Source organism: Tachysurus vachellii, chromosome 5, assembly GCF_030014155.1.
Source record: "Tachysurus vachellii isolate PV-2020 chromosome 5, HZAU_Pvac_v1, whole genome shotgun sequence".
NCBI lineage: Eukaryota > Metazoa > Chordata > Actinopteri > Siluriformes > Bagridae > Tachysurus > Tachysurus vachellii.
This window is the reverse complement of record NC_083464.1, coordinates 3,525,001-3,545,000: the sequence shown is the minus strand read 5'-3', so window position 1 is coordinate 3,545,000 and position 20,000 is coordinate 3,525,001. Positions and strand designations below refer to the sequence as shown.

Below are 20,000 nucleotides of genomic sequence, written 5' to 3'. Positions count from 1 at the left end.
TCGCACTCTTTCTGCCTCCCTCTCGCACTCTTTCTGCCTCCCTCTCACACCTCTCGCACTCTTTCTGCCTCCCTCTCGTACTCTTTCAGCCTCCCTCTCACACCTCTCGCACTCTTTCTGCCTCCCTCTCGCACTCTTTCTGCCTCCCTCTCGCACTCTTTCTGCCTCCCTCTCGCACTCTTTCTGCCTCCCTCTCGCACTCTTTCTGCCTCCCTCTCGCACTCTTTCTGCCTCCCTCTCGCACTCTTTCTGCCTCCCTCTCGCACTCTTTCTGCCTCCCTCTCGCACTCTTTCTGCCTCCCTCTCGCACTCTTTCTGCCTCCCTCTCGCACTCTTTCTGCCTCCCTCTCGCACTCTTTCTGCCTCCCTCTCGCACTCTTTCTGCCTCCCTCTCGCACTCTTTCTGCCTCCCTCTCGCACTCTTTCTGCCTCCCTCTCGCACTCTTTCTGCCTCCCTCTCGCACTCTTTCTGCCTCCCTCTCGCACTCTTTCTGCCTCCCTCTCTCTCTACCCCCAGCACAGGCGTAGTTTTTCCCGGCAGTGCAAACAGGCGCTCTTTAAACACGTCCAAACCGCATCCATTACTTACACAATCAGCAGCCACTTCCCTATTCACTCTGTAGCTCACACGCACGCACACACACACACACACTCACACACACTCACACACACTCACACACACACTCACACACACACTCACACACACACTCACACACACACTCACACACACACTCACACACACACTCACACACACACTCACACACACACTCACACACACACTCACACACACACTCACACACACACTCACACACACACTCACACACACTCACACACACTCACACACACACACACACACACAGCAGGACAATAGCAGCCCTGCTAATGAGGCAGCAATTTGGCGGTATCCGACCCCCACTTTTAAACATCAATAGTACTTCAGAAAGAGCTGACGTTAGACGGCTCATGGAATCTCCAGGATTTCTCTCTCTGAACGAGAAGAGAACGATTCAGCATAATTAAAACCCGCTGCTCTTCTTTCATCTGTAAACTGCCGGCCGGACCTCACAGGAAACTGGGGCTTCTCCAGCCAAACCTCTGAGAATCAGAACCACACCACGGAGGAATCGGGTGGACCGAACAAATCCACTCACTTCTTCAGGCCCCTCCCACGCTGGCCCGGGCTCCGGGCGTTGTCATTGTCGTCGTTGAAGTCGTTGTCGTCGTCCTCGTCATGGTAATCGTCATCCTTCTCTGAGCTGCCGCGCCGGTTACGGATGTGCAGAGGGACGTAACCCGGAGTCGGGCCGAAGAGCTTGAGCTCGCCCTGACCCAGTACACTCCGCTCACCACAATAACAGAAGGCACACAGCTTTTTTCTGAGAGAGAGAAGAAAAAATGTCAGTATTAATTCTATAATGAATCACGTTACAAACTCTTTACATTGTACTTCAAGCTCTTCGCCACATCGCTGAACAATCCTCAATTCTGATTGGCCAGAAGACGTTCCTATAAGTTAGTGTTGCTATGGTAACGTTGCTTAACGTTGACCCATTTCATGGTTGTTCCATAACCCGTAATTATACATGAATAAAAAATATGACTATTGTTTTAACTGGTGTTTGTCAGAGCTTCCAAAGTCCCAAGTGCTTTTTTCACCTCCCGACCAATCAGGTTGCTGATTTCTGAGAAAAACAAACCCTAAGAACAAAGTGAGAATTCGTAGAAATTTACGCACGCGCCGAACCACACGTGAACGTTTTGGGTGTTCGTTGGTACGTGATAACACGTCTTTCTTCGCACGAACAGCTGAAATACTCACGATTCTCCTTCTCATCCTCATCAATAGTGAGAATAAGAATAAACTGAACCACACTACCACATGAGCAAGCTATGCTAGGCTAGGCTAGGCTAGGCTAGCCAGCGCTACTTAGCTAGGTCTGATGATCCATTTCTTTTCCACATTAGGCACAAAGTCCAGAGTTTTTCCCCCCTTAGTCTGAACACAGGCTTCGATTTCTGTGTATCTTGTACGTACATACACACAGACACACACACACAGACATACAGACACACAGACACACAGACACAGACACACACTTTTTATGTCCCCATTAAAGAATATAATAAATAAAAAATTATATATTTTGGAGTGTAAAGGGTTAAAGATAGAAAGACTTTAACAAAAGTACTACAATTAATGTACTACAATTCCACCCACAGGATTACACACACACACACACACACACACACACACACTTATAAGTAATGCAACTTTTTAGCCTGTGACTCTAAATGAAGCTCAACAGCACACACACACACACACACACGTGTCTGTTTTCCCTCGAGGCGTTCGGCTCCTCTCGGCTCTTTAACTCCCCGCTGGCTGGCTGGAAACGCTGGAACGCGTCCGACAGGGAGGAGGTTCTGCTCGGAAGGAGTGGAGGGGGAGGAGATGACGATCCACTTGGATAAGCGTGACACCAAAAACACTCACAGCGACTCGCTCAGATGCCAAAAGAGCTGCTCGTCAAACACAAACTGATATTTAACGCTGCTACAGGTACACAGGGCACACGAGGAGATCTGAGCTACGAGCTTCAAGGATCTCTAACTGCAAATATTGTAATATTCAAAGACAAAAAACATTTTTCCACTAAAATTATTCATCTTTTTTTTTTTATTGTTCAGATAATGAGCCCTAAACACCAACAAAACGCCTGATCCACTTCATAGCTACCTGAAAAACAGAGACACAACGCTGAATGTGCGCCTCTTATATTTCCCACTAAAGCAGCAAAGAAATGGTCATTAACTTGGTGAGTAACTGATAAATCGCTGGTTCGGACTCGACGCCGTGATCCGTTTATAAAAATCTCAGGACGTTTAAAGGTCGATCGTAAATGAGGTTCGTGTTAGTGAGGTACTGCATAGAAAATATTTCTAAGTCCTGTTATAATCGGTTGCAAAAATCTTAAAAACCTTACTACCTTTTATTATTCTCTTAAAAATCTAACTTCTTTTCTCAAACTTCAGAAATTGTGTTACCTCAAAATTCTGACTGTCTCAAAAATCCTGAATAATTACGTCGACTTCTGACTTCGTCTGTTGTCTCAAAAAAAATAAATTTCTATGTTTCTAAATTTTATCATTCATTCATTCATTCATTCATCTTCTATCGCTTATCTGAACTACCTCAGGTCACGGGGAGCCTGTGCCTATCTCAGGCATCATCGGGCATCAAGGCAGGATACACCCTGGACGGAGTGCCAACCCATCGCAGGGCACACACACATGCTCATACACTACGGACAATTTTCCAGAGATGCCAATCAACCTACCATGCATGTCTTTGGACCGGGGGAGGAAACCGGAGTACCCGGAGGAAACCCCTGAGGCACGGGGAGAACATGCAAACTCCACACACACAAGGTGGAGGTGGGAATCGAACCCCCAACCCTGGAGGTGTGAGGCGAACGTGCTAACCACTAAGACACCATGACCCCATAAATTTTAACATCTTATCGCAAAATTCTAACTTCCCAAAAGTTAAAACTTACTAACTAAAAAATTCTTCTTAAATTTTTAATTTATCTCAAAATTCTGACCTTTCAAAAATCAAAATTGCCTCTAAATTCTGACTTCTCAAAATTTGGTCTTACTACCAAAAATTCTGAAATTCCGCTGTCTCGAAAATTTCAGAATTATGATCCAAATTCTAGCTTAATTCTAAAAATCCAAAACCTAAATAAAACCTTTGTAATTTTCCAATTTCTCTAAATTACTGTCTGAAAAACTCAAATCTAACTAGGAAATGATTTAAAAATCTTGTCGTTACTTAATGAAGACTCTAACGGTGGGTGTCGGTGGAGTTCGGAGTGCTGTGTGTGATTTCTGTAGCGTAGCGTCATGTGGCTGTGGTGTAGGTGGAGACGCCGAGGGGGGAAAAGCCTCCTCTCCCAGTCATGTTGCTCAATACGCTGCACAGCGGAAAGCAGACAATCGCGGCTAATTGGGAGTAGAAAGAGAGCGTGGGTTTTTTTCCCTCCTCTTCTTTCCTCTGTGTACTAATGACATCAGCAGGTCGCGAGGCTGCATCGTGCCGGGTCTCGGCCTCCCTCCTCTTCCCATCATCCCCCTGCTCCATGATCACTGCTGCTCAGCCCCTGCTTTCCTCCTCCCCCTCATTCTCTCTGACCTCAGTGAACCACACACACACACACACACACACACACACACACACACACACGGCCTGAGCTCTTTTCATCATGTGCCCTCTGCTTTGTATACTCTTTTTTTTTTTTTTTTAACCCCCAGCAGCACAAACACATTCACCATCGCTGCTATTCAAAATAAAAATCCTCTCGCTCTTCTCGTATATAAAGCCGATCACCGTGTGTGTGTGTGTGTGTGTGTGTGTGTGTGTGTGTGTGTGTGTGTGCGCATGCGTGTGTGTGTTTCTCACTAACCTAGATTTGGCTTTCCCAGTGGTCGAGGCAGACGAGCCGGCTGAGTCCTCAGACACGGAGCGCTGGAAGAGCGGCGACAGCGTCTGAGGGAAGTCCTCCTCCTCCTCGTCATCTACGTCCAGCTCCATGGCTTCTGCTCAAAGAAAAGAGGGGAAAAAAAAAGAGAGTAAACAATTTAATTCGTGTCACAGTTCCAAAAATGATACACCTGGGAGACTGAAGGAAAACAGAGCAAAATGTGGATTTGGATTCAGTTTGTTTTAAACTTCCAGAGTGTTTATGATGTAGGTGTCATTTCTGCCAGGTGGAGAAGATAAAATACTGCAGAAAGAAAGTTTTTTTCTTTATTGGCAGCAGCAGCAACAGTTACCACAATGTTGCCTTTTATCTCTATCCTGACTTCTTATCTCAGAATTCTCTGCTGCCTTAGAATTCTGAGATATTACCTCAAAAATCTAACTTCTCAAAATTCTAATGCAGCATCCCAAAATTCATGTTATCGCACAATTCTGATATTTCAAAGTTCTGATCTATTATCTCAAACTTTACATGATCTCTAAATCATTATTTATTATCTCAAAGTTCTGAAATTCTCAAAGTTCTGATTTATTGCAAAATCCTCATTTACTATATATATAAAAATTGGGACGATCTCATAGTTCTAATATTGTATTACAATTATGATTCATTACCTTCAAATCCCTAGGTTCCAAAAATTTTATTTCTCAAAATTCAGACTTTCTACAGGTTTTTCCTTATCTCAAAATCCCAACTTCTCTCAAAATTCGAACTTTGCAAACTTCCACCACGTTCAAAACACTAATGTATGAAGTCAAACCCTGACTTATTACCATAAAGTCCTGACTTATCTCTAAACTTTAACTTATGGTCTAAAACTCTGATGTATTATCTCAAAATCATGATTCATCTACACATACTGACCAATTATCTCACAATCATGATTCATCTACACATACTGACCAATTATCTCACAATCATGACTCATCTACACATACTGACCAATTATCTCAATCATGACTCATCTACACATACTGACCAATTATCTCACAATCATGATTCATCTACACATACTGACCAATTATCTCAATCATGACTCATTTACACATACTGACCAATTATCTCACAATCATGATTCATCTACACATACTGACCAATTATCTCACAATCATGACTCATCTACACATACTGACCAATTATCTCACAATCATGACTCATCTACACATACTGACCAATTATCTCACAATTATGACTCATTTACACATACTGACCAATTATCTCACAATTATGACTCATCTACACATACTGACCAATTATCTCACAATTATGACTCATCTACACATACTGACCAATTATCTCACAATTATGACTCATCTACACATACTGACCAATTATCTCAATTATGACTCATTTACACATACTGACCAATTATCTCACAATTATGACTCATCTACACATACTGACCAATTATCTCACAATTATGACTCATCTACACATACTGACCAATTATCTCACAATTATGACTCATCTACACATACTGACCAATTATCTCACAATTATGACTCATCTACACATACTGACCAATTATCTCAATCATGATTCATCTACACATACTGACCAATTATCTCACAATTATGACTCATTTACACATACTGACCAATTATCTCAATCATGACTCATCTACACATACTGACCAATTATCTCAATCATGACTCATTTACACATACTGACCAATTATCTCACAATCATGATTCATCTACACATACTGACCAATTATCTCACAATCATGACTCATCTACACATACTGACCAATTATCTCACAATTATGACTCATTTACACATACTGACCAATTATCTCACAATTATGACTCATCTACATATACTGACCAATTATCTCAATTATGACTCATCTACACATACTGACCAATTATCTCACAATTATGACTCATCTACATATACTGACCAATTATCTCAATTATGACTCATCTACACATACTGACCAATTATCTCACAATTATGACTCATCTACACATACTGACCAATTATCTCACAATTATGACTCATCTACACATACTGACCAATTATCTCACAATTATGACTCATCTACACATACTGACCAATTATCTCAATCATGACTCATCTACACATACTGACCAATTATCTCAATGACTACACATACTGACCAATATCTCAACTGATTAATCTACACATACTGACCAATTATCTCACAATTATGACTCATCTACACATACTGACCAATTATCTCACAATTATGACTCATCTACACATACTGACCAATTATCTCAATCATGACTCATCTACACATACTGACCAATTATCTCAATCATGACTCATCTACACATACTGACAAATTATCACAATTATGACTCATCTACACATACTGACCAATTATCTCAATCATGACTCATCTACACATACTGACCAATTATCTCACAATTATGACTCATTTACACATACTGACCAATTATCTCAATCATGACTCATCTACACATACTGACCAATTATCTCAATCATGATTCATCTACACATACTGACCAATTATCTCACAATTATGACTCATCTACACATACTGACCAATTATCTCACAATTATGACTCATCTACACATACTGACCAATTATCTCAATCATGATTCATCTACACATACTGACCGACCAATTATCTCACAATTATGACTCATCTACACATACTGACCAATTATCTCAATTATGACTCATTTACACATACTGACCAATTATCTCACAATTATGACTCATCTACACATACTGACCAATTATCTCACAATTATGACTCATCTACACATACTGACCAATTATCTCAATCATGACTCATCTACACATACTGACCAATTATCTCAATCATGACTCATCTACACATACTGACCAATTATCTCAATCATGACTCATCTACACATACTGACCAATTATCTCAATCATGATTCATCTACACATACTGACCAATTATCTCACAATTATGACTCATCTACACATACTGACCAATTATCTCACAATTATGACTCATCTACACATACTGACCAATTATCTCACAATCATGACTCATCTACACATACTGACCAATTATCTCACAATTATGACTCATCTACACATACTGACCAATTATCTCACAATTATGACTCATCTACACATACTGACCAATTATCTCACAATTATGACTCATCTACACATACTGACCAATTATCTCACAATCATGACTCATCTACACATACTGACCAATTATCTCAATCATGACTCATCTACACATACTGACCAATTATCTCACAATCATGACTCATCTACACATACTGACCAATTATCTCACAATCATGACTCATCTACACATACTGACCAATTATCTCACAATCATGACTCATCTACACATACTGACCAATTATCTCACAATTATGACTCATCTACACATACTGACCAATTATCTCAATCATGACTCATCTACACATACTGACCAATTATCTCAATCATGATTCATCTACACATACTGACCAATTATCTCAATCATGACTCATCTACACATACTGACCAATTATCTCAATTATGATTCATCTACACATACTGACCAATTATCTCACAATTATGACTCATCTACACATACTGACCAATTATCTCACAATCATGACTCATCTACACATACTGACCAATTATCTCACAATCATGATTCATCTACACATACTGACCAATTATCTCACAATTATGACTCATCTACACATACTGACCAATTATCTCAATCATGACTCATCTACACATACTGACCAATTATCTCACAATCATGACTCATCTACACATACTGACCAATTATCTCACAATTATGACTCATCTACACATACTGACCAATTATCTCACAATCATGACTCATCTACACATACTGACCAATTATCTCACAATCATGACTCATCTACACATACTGACCAATTATCTCACAATCATGACTCATCTACACATACTGACCAATTATCTCACAATTATGATTCATCTACACATACTGACCAATTATCTCACAATCATGACTCATCTACACATACTGACCAATTATCTCACAATTATGACTCATCTACACATACTGACCAATTATCTCACAATCATGACTCATCTACACATACTGACCAATTATCTCACAATTATGACTCATCTACACATACTGACCAATTATCTCAATCATGACTCATCTACACATACTGACCAATTATCTCACAATCATGACTCATCTACACATACTGACCAATTATCTCACAATCATGACTCATCTACACATACTGACCAATTATCTCACAATTATGACTCATCTACACATACTGACCAATTATCTCACAATTATGACTCATCTACACATACTGACCAATTATCTCACAATCATTGCGTCAGTCAAAATCAGATGCGTCTGGAAACAAGTACGAGGCTTGACAACTGCTTCCTGTCCTAGTAACTAGTCCGTGTCCGTTGTACACATCCTGAACACGTGCAGCTTGTCCCCCCCCTCCCCCTGCAGAGTTTATTTTTTTTATACTGCATGAGTCTCAAATCCTTCATCTGAAATCGTTGAGTTCTGACACTGAAACAAGGGGAAGTGAGATGCAGATCAATGAAATTACAAACCGCAGACAGGACAACTCAATTATCATCCGCTCCAATGTCAATCAATCCGTCACACAAATGAAAAGGAGGAACTGCCTGTGGATTAGAATGTGTGTGTACGTGTGTGCGTGTGTGTGTGTGTGTGTGTGTGTGTGTGTGTGCACTCTCGTGTGTGTGTAGCACAGATCCCATTTTCAGCTAAAATAAATCTGACATTAAGATGAGGGTCAGTGTGTCACGATACACCAGAGCGGGCAGACGAGTGCATCAGGTCATGTTCACACACACACACACACACACACACACACACACACACACACACATCAAACCACAGCGTGTCCTATAGAACTCCATCCTGACTGCACTTTAATCGTCGAACTTAGAAAATCATGTAAAAAAAAATAAATAATTCTGAAGTGCTTATAGAAGGTTTGACTGTATTATTCATCATATATTAAGAAAATAAATACATTTACAAAATAATTACATTTGTAAAATGAAGTGTATTTATAAACTCTCAAAAAAATAGGTAGTATTAGTGTTGACTAATGTTGAAGGAAGTTTGAAAAGGTTTTTAAACGATTATATAGTTTTTTTATGACTTGCATGATGCAGTCTAATCAATTGTGTTATTTATTAATTAGCTGATCATTTTCTTCTTCTTCTTTAGACTAAATTCAACTTTATTGTCATTACACATGTACAGGGCACCGTATTATATTATTATTACTATTATTATTATTATTATTATTATTATTATTATTATTATTATTCATTCATTTTCTACCGCTTATCTGAACTACCTCGGGTCACGGGGAGCCTGTGCCCATCTCAGGCGTCATCGGGCATCAAGGTAGGATACACCCTGGACGGAGTGCCAACCCATCACAGGGCACACACACACACACACACTCATTCACTCACACAATCACACGCTATGGACAATTTTCCAGAGATGCCAATCAACCTACCATGCATGTCTTTGGACCCAGGGAGGAAACCGGAGTACCCGGAGGAAACCCCCGAGGCAGGGGGAGAACATGCAAACTCCACACACAAGGTGGAGGTGGGAATCGAACCCCCAACCCTGGAGGTGTGAGGCGAACGTGCTAACCACTAAGCCACCGTGACCCCCGTTATCATTATTATTATTGTTAATTCATTAAAAATTACCAATAAAAATGAGGGTAGATGCAAAAGTTAAAAGTTAAAAGTATTTCTGTCCTGCAGTCTGTCAGTAAAAGTGCATATAAATATCTGATCTTTCTGACGTCTCCGTAACGCTGCCCTCGTTCCTCAGACATCAGGATACTGATTACTCTTATTAAAGTAATGACATTTCTCAGTCGTTTCCTAAAAACAGCCTCAAACTGCTTTAAACCGTCAGATCATGATAGTAAAGGGTTAAAAAAAAAATCCCCACATTGTTGTTTTTGCAAACACAAAGCAGCTCAGCCGCCGTGACCTTTGGCTCAGCCCCGGGAGAGATGATGAAAGCCGAGTCTCTCGAGGCAAATTTGCCCAGCCAGCACTTGTTAAACAGTGTGTGAAAAGGTACGAGGTGCGAAATGTTTTGGTTGGTTTTTTTTTCCCCTCTCAATGTGTTTAAGAGCAGGAACGTGACACTGAGCCACGAGTGCGGAGCCTCGGCGGGTGTGAGTGTGTGTGTCTGTGTGTGTGTGTGTGTGTGTGTGTGTGTGTGTGTGTGGGCGGCACAAAGAAAACGTCACGACATCATTACTCCACACACAAGTAAGCTTTTTCCTGGTTACCATGGTAACACGCTTGGGTGACGGTAAACTTTATTAGCCAGAGGTTAATTACACTAATTAACGTGTTTTTAAACATATATAACGGCCGTAATACAACCTCAGAAGAAGAGTTTGAAGGAAACCGCGTTCTGGTCTATTTGTTAAAGTCGTACAGATGGAATGTACCACGTCAATAATTTTATAGACACGCCCCTATTGACTCCGCCCACATCACAGAAATACCTGTTGACCCCGCCCACAACACAGAAATACCTGTTGATGCCACCCACATTACAGATATACCTGTTGACCTCGCCCACATCACAGATATACCTGTTGACTCCGCCCACATCACATATATAGGCCTGTTGACCCCGCCCACATCACAGATATACACCTGTTGACTCCGCCCACATCACAGAAAAAACCACTAGCATTATATAAAACTATTTTACCGGTAACTACTGCGTGATGAACGTCGCTCCTGGACACAAACCGTATAAAACTTCCAGTTGTTGAACAAACAGAACAGATCCGTTTTTATTTCCATCCTTAAATCAGACCGAGACGAACATTCAAGCAGGCCGAATGAATTCTGACCCTTCCACCAATCAGGAAGTCAGAATTACAACCTCAGGTATGTTCAGGCCAATAACTTTCCGACACGACTCACCACGGATAACACTCTAGCTCTGTCTTTTAGCTCCTGGGGGCGGAGCTTGGTTTAAAATGGGCGGGGTCAGGGAATAAACTTTGAAATCCGAATCCACTTGACAATTTGAATCAGATCTTTAACGCACGCTCGTTAGCAGTGAGGAAACGAGTCCAGTATATTTAGTTCATGTGAGAAAAGATTACAACGTTTTAACATGAAATTTTATTGTAGTTTCTAATCAAAAACAGAACTTATGATTTCTCGTAAAATAAAATCGCATGTATTTTTTCTGTTTATAAAGAAATTCTGCATTTTTTAAAAATACACCATTTGTTTCTCCTCGTGTTTTTTTCATCGTGTAACAGAATCTAAATATCTTAGATTCTAAAATCTAACACACTGCTAAATTTAAAAGGTAAAGATTCTTAATAACGCTGATTTTTATGTAAAACAGACTTTTAATGCTGTACTGAGGAAACAATGAAGGACAAACTGAAGAGATTTAAAACTGCAAGTGCTTCAGTTCGGCTTCATTAACACACACACACGCGCACACACAAACGCACACACACACATACAAACGCACACATACAAACGCACACACACACACACAAACGCACACACACAAACACGCGCACACAAAAACACAAAAGCACAAACACACGCACAAACACACAAAAGCACGCACATGCACAAACACACACATACAAAGGTACAAACACACGCACAAATACACAAACGCACAAACACACACGCGCACAAACACACGCACAAACACACACGCGCACAAACATGCACAAACACACAAACGCACAAACACACACAAACACACACAAACACACACGCAAACACACACACACGAACACATGCACAAACACATGCACGCACAAACACACACACACCATTTAAAAGACATTCATAAGATATGTATGTGTGTATTTTGTGTGTGTGCACGTTTGTGTGTGTGTTTTATATATGTGTGCGTGTGTTTGTGTGTGTGCTTGTGTTTCTGCATGTGTGTGTGTTTGTGCATGTTTGTGTGTTTTGTGTGTGTGCGGGTGTGTGTATGTGTGTGTGCGTGTGTGTGTGCATATGTGTGTTTGTGCACGTTTGTGTGTTTTGTGTGAAGGTGTGTGTTTCTGCGTGTGTGTGTGTGTGTGTTCATGAGCTGCAGCTGCTGGGGAACAGACAACAGGCCAACTATCAGGGAGGAGATCTGTAAAGAGTACAGGACAAATCTAATGATGTAATGTTCACACAGATCTACACCTGAGAGCTTTAAACCCTACAGACAATCTGGTCTACAAACGTCTGAACACGGACCAGGAAGTAAACGATGTTCCTCCAGAGATCCACAAACATCTGAACCTCTCACCCCAACATCCTGGGGATAAAAATCCTACCAATTTAATTTAACTGCTTTTTTATTCTGCTTTTATTCGGAGTGAGTGAATAAATAAAGGAATAAACGAACGAACAAACAAACAAACAAATAAATAAATAAACAAAGTCTGAAAGCGGTTGTTTGAAGTCAGTGACCTGAGCGTGATTGGCAGTCAGTCGTTTATTTAAAAAATAAATAAATAAAAATAAAAAATAAAAAATAAAAAAAAGTACTTCTGAGGATTTTCTTTTCTTCCCTCTTCAATACATCTATTACGGTGGAGAGAAGAAAAAGAATTGGAGCTCTGAAGCACTGAAGCGTGAGCGCTACGTCTTTATCGTCTCCACGCAAAACACGAATCCACACGCGTCCCTGCAACGGAGACACGAGGAAGACATAAAAAAAAAAAATAAAAAAATCAAGCCTTTTTCTCCTGTATGGAAACTCCCAGAAGTCGACGCAGACAGACTCTAAAGTGTAATTAACAACCTAACACTAATGTGCACCGAGCAGCTTTTCTTAGAAGAGAAGAGAAAAAAAATTGAAGGAATAGAACGAAAACGGACGAAAGATGACGTCGTTAAAGAGTGTGGGGTGTGAAAGAACCACACGGAGACGCCGCGATGGCATCACGGTCGCAAACAAGATGAAAGTCTGAAGCTCTGATGATGATGATGGTGATGATGGTGAGGAGATTTCACAAACCGGCTGAGAAACATGCGCACGGAGAGCTGTAGCATAGGACACGGACCTAAATAAATTAAATAAATAAATAAATGAATGAATAAATAAATAAATAAATCTCGCCGTGACCCACTTTTTTTTCCCTGGCCGTACTCGAGTCCTCGCTCGCACGCATGCATGCAGAAGCTCCTGGAAATCTTCATCGTTATCGTACTCTTTCTTTTAAACTCTCACTTTTTTTTTTTTTTACATACATGTTCTTTAGGAAATCACCATGGAAACCTGCACACGCTCAGTACAGTCTTCAGGGCGCTATGACTCAGTGATACGAGTAAATAACACGTGATACCGCGATAAAGGACGTGAAAATACGTGTGAGAGACTCTGAGATATCAGGCTAAATTTTTCTTAATTTTATAATTTTATTAAATATTATTATTTTTATTAATTTATTAATTGTATAATTTTTATAAAATTCTTATTAATTTTATAATTTAATTTTATAAAAAAAATAATAATAATGTAATAAGAACAAACTGGCTGAAAGGCGCTAACATATTAAATATAAAATATAACATTAAATATTGATGAACTTTTTATTTGTTAAATTTTTTTTATGCAAGTAAATAAATAAAAAATAAATATCTTATTTTTAAATCATTTTCTTAAAAAATTAATTTTTATTTATTTATTTTAATATATCTGGGAGTTTTGTTTTTGTCGTCATGTTTCTGTTTGATTTTAAAGACCGCAGGAATTTTCGCCTGTACAGTAAGCTAAACCCCGCCCCTTTCGAGACATAGCCCCGCCCCTTCCCCAAAGTGCAAAGCTACGTGCGTGTTGGAGAACTCTTACTGCTCTAACTACATTATGCGTAAAGTAGATAAATGAATTTTACACGTTTTTCCGTCACCGGGGCGATGAGCTGTTACCTGAGGGGCTTAAAAACGATAATAGAATAAAAATCTATAAACAGACTTAAAAACAATCCTCATGTTTATACGTAAAAGTATCTTCAGTTCTCAAATTTAAACTGGTCTGAAATCAGCACCCCCCAAACTGCTGTCATCCCAAACCCAATGCTGAATTTTTCAGGAATCAGAACATTCTCACGTTCCTGTTTTCCCGCATTTGCTCTTCTCTGTTTCTAGATGAAGCTCACGTTGTACGAGAGTTTTGCGGTTAAAACGTGGCGTACGTGTGCGCCTTGGATCGGAGAAAGAAGTGCGGTAGCGTCACGTGTGAGAGCATCACGTGTGAGAGCGGCTGAAATGGTCAAAGCTTTCAGAAAGTATTAGTCATTCCTCGTCTCCACGCTGACACCTCGAACTGAGAGCGAGAGCACTGCAGAAATCCCTCGTTCCTTTCAGTGTCGGGTTTTCCATTTAGCGCTCTATGAATTCTTCAAAGGCTCCAAACCTCAGATCTCAGACCTCCCTCTCTCTCTCTCTCTCTCTCTGTCTCTCTCTCTCACTGTCTGTCTATCTCTCTCTCTGTCTCTCTCTCTGTCTCATCTCTCTTTATCTCTCTCATTCACTGTCTGTCTCTCTGTCTGTCTCTCTCTCTCCCTCTCTTTCAGTCTTTCCGTCTCTCTCTCTCCCGCTCTGTCTCTCTCACTGTCTGTCTCTCTCTCTCTTTCTTTCTCACACTGTCTGTCTCTCTCTCCCTCTCTCTGTCTCTCTCATTTACTGTCTCCATCTGTCTCTCTCTCTCCCTCTTTTTCAGTCTTTCCGTCTTTCTCTCTCTCTCTGTCTCCCTCGCTCTCTCTCTGTCTCTCTCTCTCTGTCTCTTTTTCAGTCTTTCCGTCTTTCTCTCTCTCTCTCCCTCTCTCTCACTGTCTGTCTCTCTTTCTCTCTCTCTCTCTGTCTCCCTCGCTCTCTCTCTTTTTCAGTCTTTCCGTCTCTCGCTCTCTCCGCATGACAGACTGCTAACAAAAACAAAAATTTTCCTCTCACCCGTCTCTGGCGGCAGCGTGGCGTCCGTGGCGTCCATGCTGTCCTCATCATCAGCCTGAGCTCTGCCTCGACTACGAGACCTGCAACACAAGAGCGAGACACGACGACAAACGATTACAAGACAATCGCAGCAACATTTCCACTAGCGGTTTGGATTCTGATTGGTCAGGCGCTGCCGATACGTTTATCTCTGAGAAGACGTTAACCTTTAGGGAAGAAGTCTCCAGTTCTGCTGCAGAGGCGGAGCTAGAGCTTTAACCTCGGAGACTTTCTCTTAACACGATTAGCTTTGTTTGTAAAGAAAGAGAGAAACCATGTGACAGGATGTTTACAGCTGCTATAACACAAGTGTGAACAGTCAAACTGTCAAAAAGAATCAGTTCGATCCTTAATTATTTATTATAACAATGGGTTTTAACTGCATGGGGTTAAATAATGGGTTTAAACCCCATATCCTGAAGAGTCAAGTAAAAGAATCGTGTAAAAGAATCGTGTAAAAGAATCATGTGAGAGTTATTGAAAAAAATGTGTAAAGAAAATCACGCATAAGAATTATTAAAAAAGAGAATCGTGTGAAAATCGTGTAAAAAAAAAAAAGCATCATGCAATAAAATTATGTTAAAAAAAATTTGTGCAAAAGAAGAATGTGTGGTGAGTGTGGTGTGTAAAGTTTGAAGCGTAAACGTGCGCCACGTCGGATTTGCATGCATTTGCGTAAACAAACGTACGACTTTAACGCGTGCGTGTCCCCCGACCCCCACGAGCTGGTTTTGTTCTTTTAAAGCAGCGTTTGTCGTGTTTCTGATTGTGGAAAGTCGCTTTACTACAATCCAGATGTGGAGGTTTTTAAAGCGCGTCTCGAGCGTAAATGTAGCATCAGGACTTTAACTTCTAACATGCAGCTTGTTTTAGATGGAATTAAGCAGGCAGGTGCAGCTGAAGTTAGATTGCTGTTATTACCCTGAGATCTCACTCTCACACACACACAGACTCACACACACACACACGCGCACGCACACACCATGCTTAGCTTCGTGAGCCGTGTGTGTGTGTGTGTGTGTGTGAGAGAGAGAGAGAAAGCAAGCGCTCGCACCTCCCCTCCCCCATCCGCTTTTAGTCAAGCAGCCAATGGAGACTCGCGGTGGCCTGCAGCGAGCGCTCAGCTGCTCGTCGCCATGGTTACACACTCGAACTTCGTACAACAGACGCCGGGGCCGGCGGTGCAGCGAAAGCGCGTTCGAACAGGAAAAATGAAGCCGACGTGCTGCTCAGAAGGAAGCCGAAGCCCACGACACCGCTTTTGAAAGCGTCCGCGACGCCAAGGCGTGTGTCAGAGGCGTCGCACCACGAGCGTGAAACACTCCTGCTCAGATAAATAATAATATCTATACATTTAAAAATAAATATATCTCTCTTTTTTGATGTGGTGTGTGTAAAGAATAATAAAAGTCCTAGTTCTCCTGTGGAATTTTTTTTAACTCTAATTTTCAATAAATCAATAATTGAAAATTAGAGTTAAAAAAAAATTCCACAGGAGAACTAGGACTTTTATTATATATTATATTATATATTATATTATATATTTTAAATATCGATTTATTGAAAATACTTTTTTTAAGAAAAATATTTTTTATATCCATATTATTTAACACTACACGTTATTACATCTAATTATTTTATTAATATTTGAGTTACATCGTGCTGAATCAGCAGCAAACATTTCACAGGAAATAAAAATCCTGTAAACGTCCATCAACAAGACTTTATTATTATTATTATTATTATTATTATTATCTCTTTACAATAAAATTAAACTGTATTCGGGACACGACCGATTTCATGCTACGTGTAATATGGCAACAATTCTACAGTTTTCGTTATTTAATAAAGATGTCAGTGAAAAATATAATTATTAATAATAAATAAAGAATTTTCTAGACAGAAATAAATACTGAACTAAACAAGCGACGCTCTTGAACCTACGATTAAATATTGTGATTTTTTTTTTTAATAGACTTCAATTTCTCTACATTTCAGTATATATTTATTTATTTATTTATTTATTTATTTATTCCTTTCTAAACCTTGTTTTCTCAGAGCGGTCACTAATGTATCACTGGATGATTCCTGCTTCCTCCCTCTCTCCCTCTCTCCCTCTCTCTCTCTCGTTGGGGTACGAGGGGTATCTTTCTGCCAACTCTTATAGTTTAATAAACAAACACATGGTACCGTATAGTTGTCTAAAAATATTCCTAAAAAAAAAAAAAAGTAGTAAAACAAAATTAAAAAGTAAAACTCTCCGCACTCGCCGCTCGGATCGGTGTATCGTTGTTGCTAGGCAACAGTAAATAGAGACCCCGCCCTTCGACCCGGTAACGGACGAAGCTGGCTAGCGCGCGGCCTTTATGAAGAACAGGTAAAGGATCGGTGGCGACAGAAATAAGACTGATGGGATGTGAGGAAACTCGTCTCAGTGACGCGCTCTCGTCAGGCAGCCTGTGTGTACGGCGTGCGCCCTGGTGCATGATGGGTAGAGACAGGATCAGATGTCCAGTGTAGGGTTTCTGAGCGGAGACGAGCGAGGTTCATGATGCCTGTACGCCTGGCGCCCAGTGCACTGATCAATGACCTACAGCATTGGAAATGCAGAACAGGGTAATGAGCCTGGAGCAGGTTAATCAGGGTCGACCTCACCACCCCTATGTCCTCCTCTTCATCCTCCTCCTCCTCTTCCTCATCCTCGTACCTCTACAGGCGGCTACAAGCCAACAGCACGGTGGAGTGTTTAGCCTTTGGGCTCAGAGTGAAACGTTAATAACTCTGCTGTGTTGAGCGACTCACATTAAAACAGTTACGCAGATGACGAGCAAAAATGGAGAAACCCCACACCACACTCACTACAGACACACACACACACACTACAGACACACACACACTACACATATACGTACACGTACACACATATACGTACACACACACACACTACACATATACATACACACACACTACACTTATATACATACACACAACACATATATACATACACACAGACACACACACACCACACATATATACATAAGCACAGACACACACACACCACACATATACCTACACACACACACAACACATATGTACACGTACACACTACACACACACACACTACACATATATACGTACACACACACACAACATATATACGTACACACAGACACACACTACACATATACCTACACGTACACACACAACACATATGTACATGTAGACACACTACACATATATACGTACAAACACACCACATATATACGTACACACGCACTACACATATATATGTACACACACTACACATATATACGTACACACACACGCCACATAGATATATACACGTACACACAGACACTACGCATATATACGTTCACACTCACCACATATATACGTACACACACACTACACATATACACACACACACTACACATATACCTACACGTACACATTCACATACTACAGACACGCACACACACTACAGACATACACACTACACATATACATACACACACACACGTACAGACACTACACATATATACGTACACACACACTACAGACACATACACACTACACATATACATACACGTACACACACACACACAACACATACGTACAGACACTACACATATATACGTACACGTACACACAACATAGACACGTACACACACAACACATACGTACACATACACACACACTACACATATACGTACACACACATTACACATATATACGTACACACACTTCACATATATACGTACACACAAACCACATATATACGTACACACACGCCACATATATACTTACAGACACTACACATATATACGTACACACACTATACATATACGTTCACACACACACACCACATATATACGTGTACACACACACACACAATACATATACGATCACACACACACCCCACACATATATGTACACACACACTGCATATACGCACACACACACCACATATACGTACACACACCACATAAATACGTACACACACACACACACACCGCATATACGCACACACACACCACATATATACGTACACACACACACACAATACATACACGTTCACACACACACAATACATACACGTTCACACACACACAATACATACACGTTCACACACACACAATACATATACGTTCACACACACACACACCGCATATATACGTACACACACTATACATATACGTTCACACACACACACCGCATATATACGTACACACACACACCACATATATACGTACACACACACCACATATATACGTACACACACACACACCACATATATACGTACACACACACACACCACATATATACGTACACACACACACACCACATATATACGTACACACACACACACACCACATATATACGTACACACACACCACATATATACGTACACACACACCACATATATACGTACACACACACACACC

At 40.5% G+C, this 20,000-nt stretch overlaps 1 protein-coding gene across 7 annotated transcripts in view; it reads right to left on the bottom strand.

Moving 5' to 3' along the window:
- Positions 1-20,000, bottom strand: part of kmt2ca (lysine (K)-specific methyltransferase 2Ca) — a 167,449-nt gene that overhangs the window by 116,105 nt on the left and 31,344 nt on the right. For all 7 annotated transcript variants that reach the window (XM_060869529.1, XM_060869534.1, XM_060869528.1 and 4 more), the window contains exons 3-5: positions 15,517-15,596; positions 4,467-4,599; positions 1,152-1,376 (exon numbers count right to left, since the gene is read on the bottom strand). In XM_060869529.1, coding sequence (XP_060725512.1) covers positions 1,152-1,376; positions 4,467-4,599; positions 15,517-15,596 — 438 coding nt within the window. The remainder of the gene's footprint in view (positions 1-1,151; positions 1,377-4,466; positions 4,600-15,516; positions 15,597-20,000) is intronic.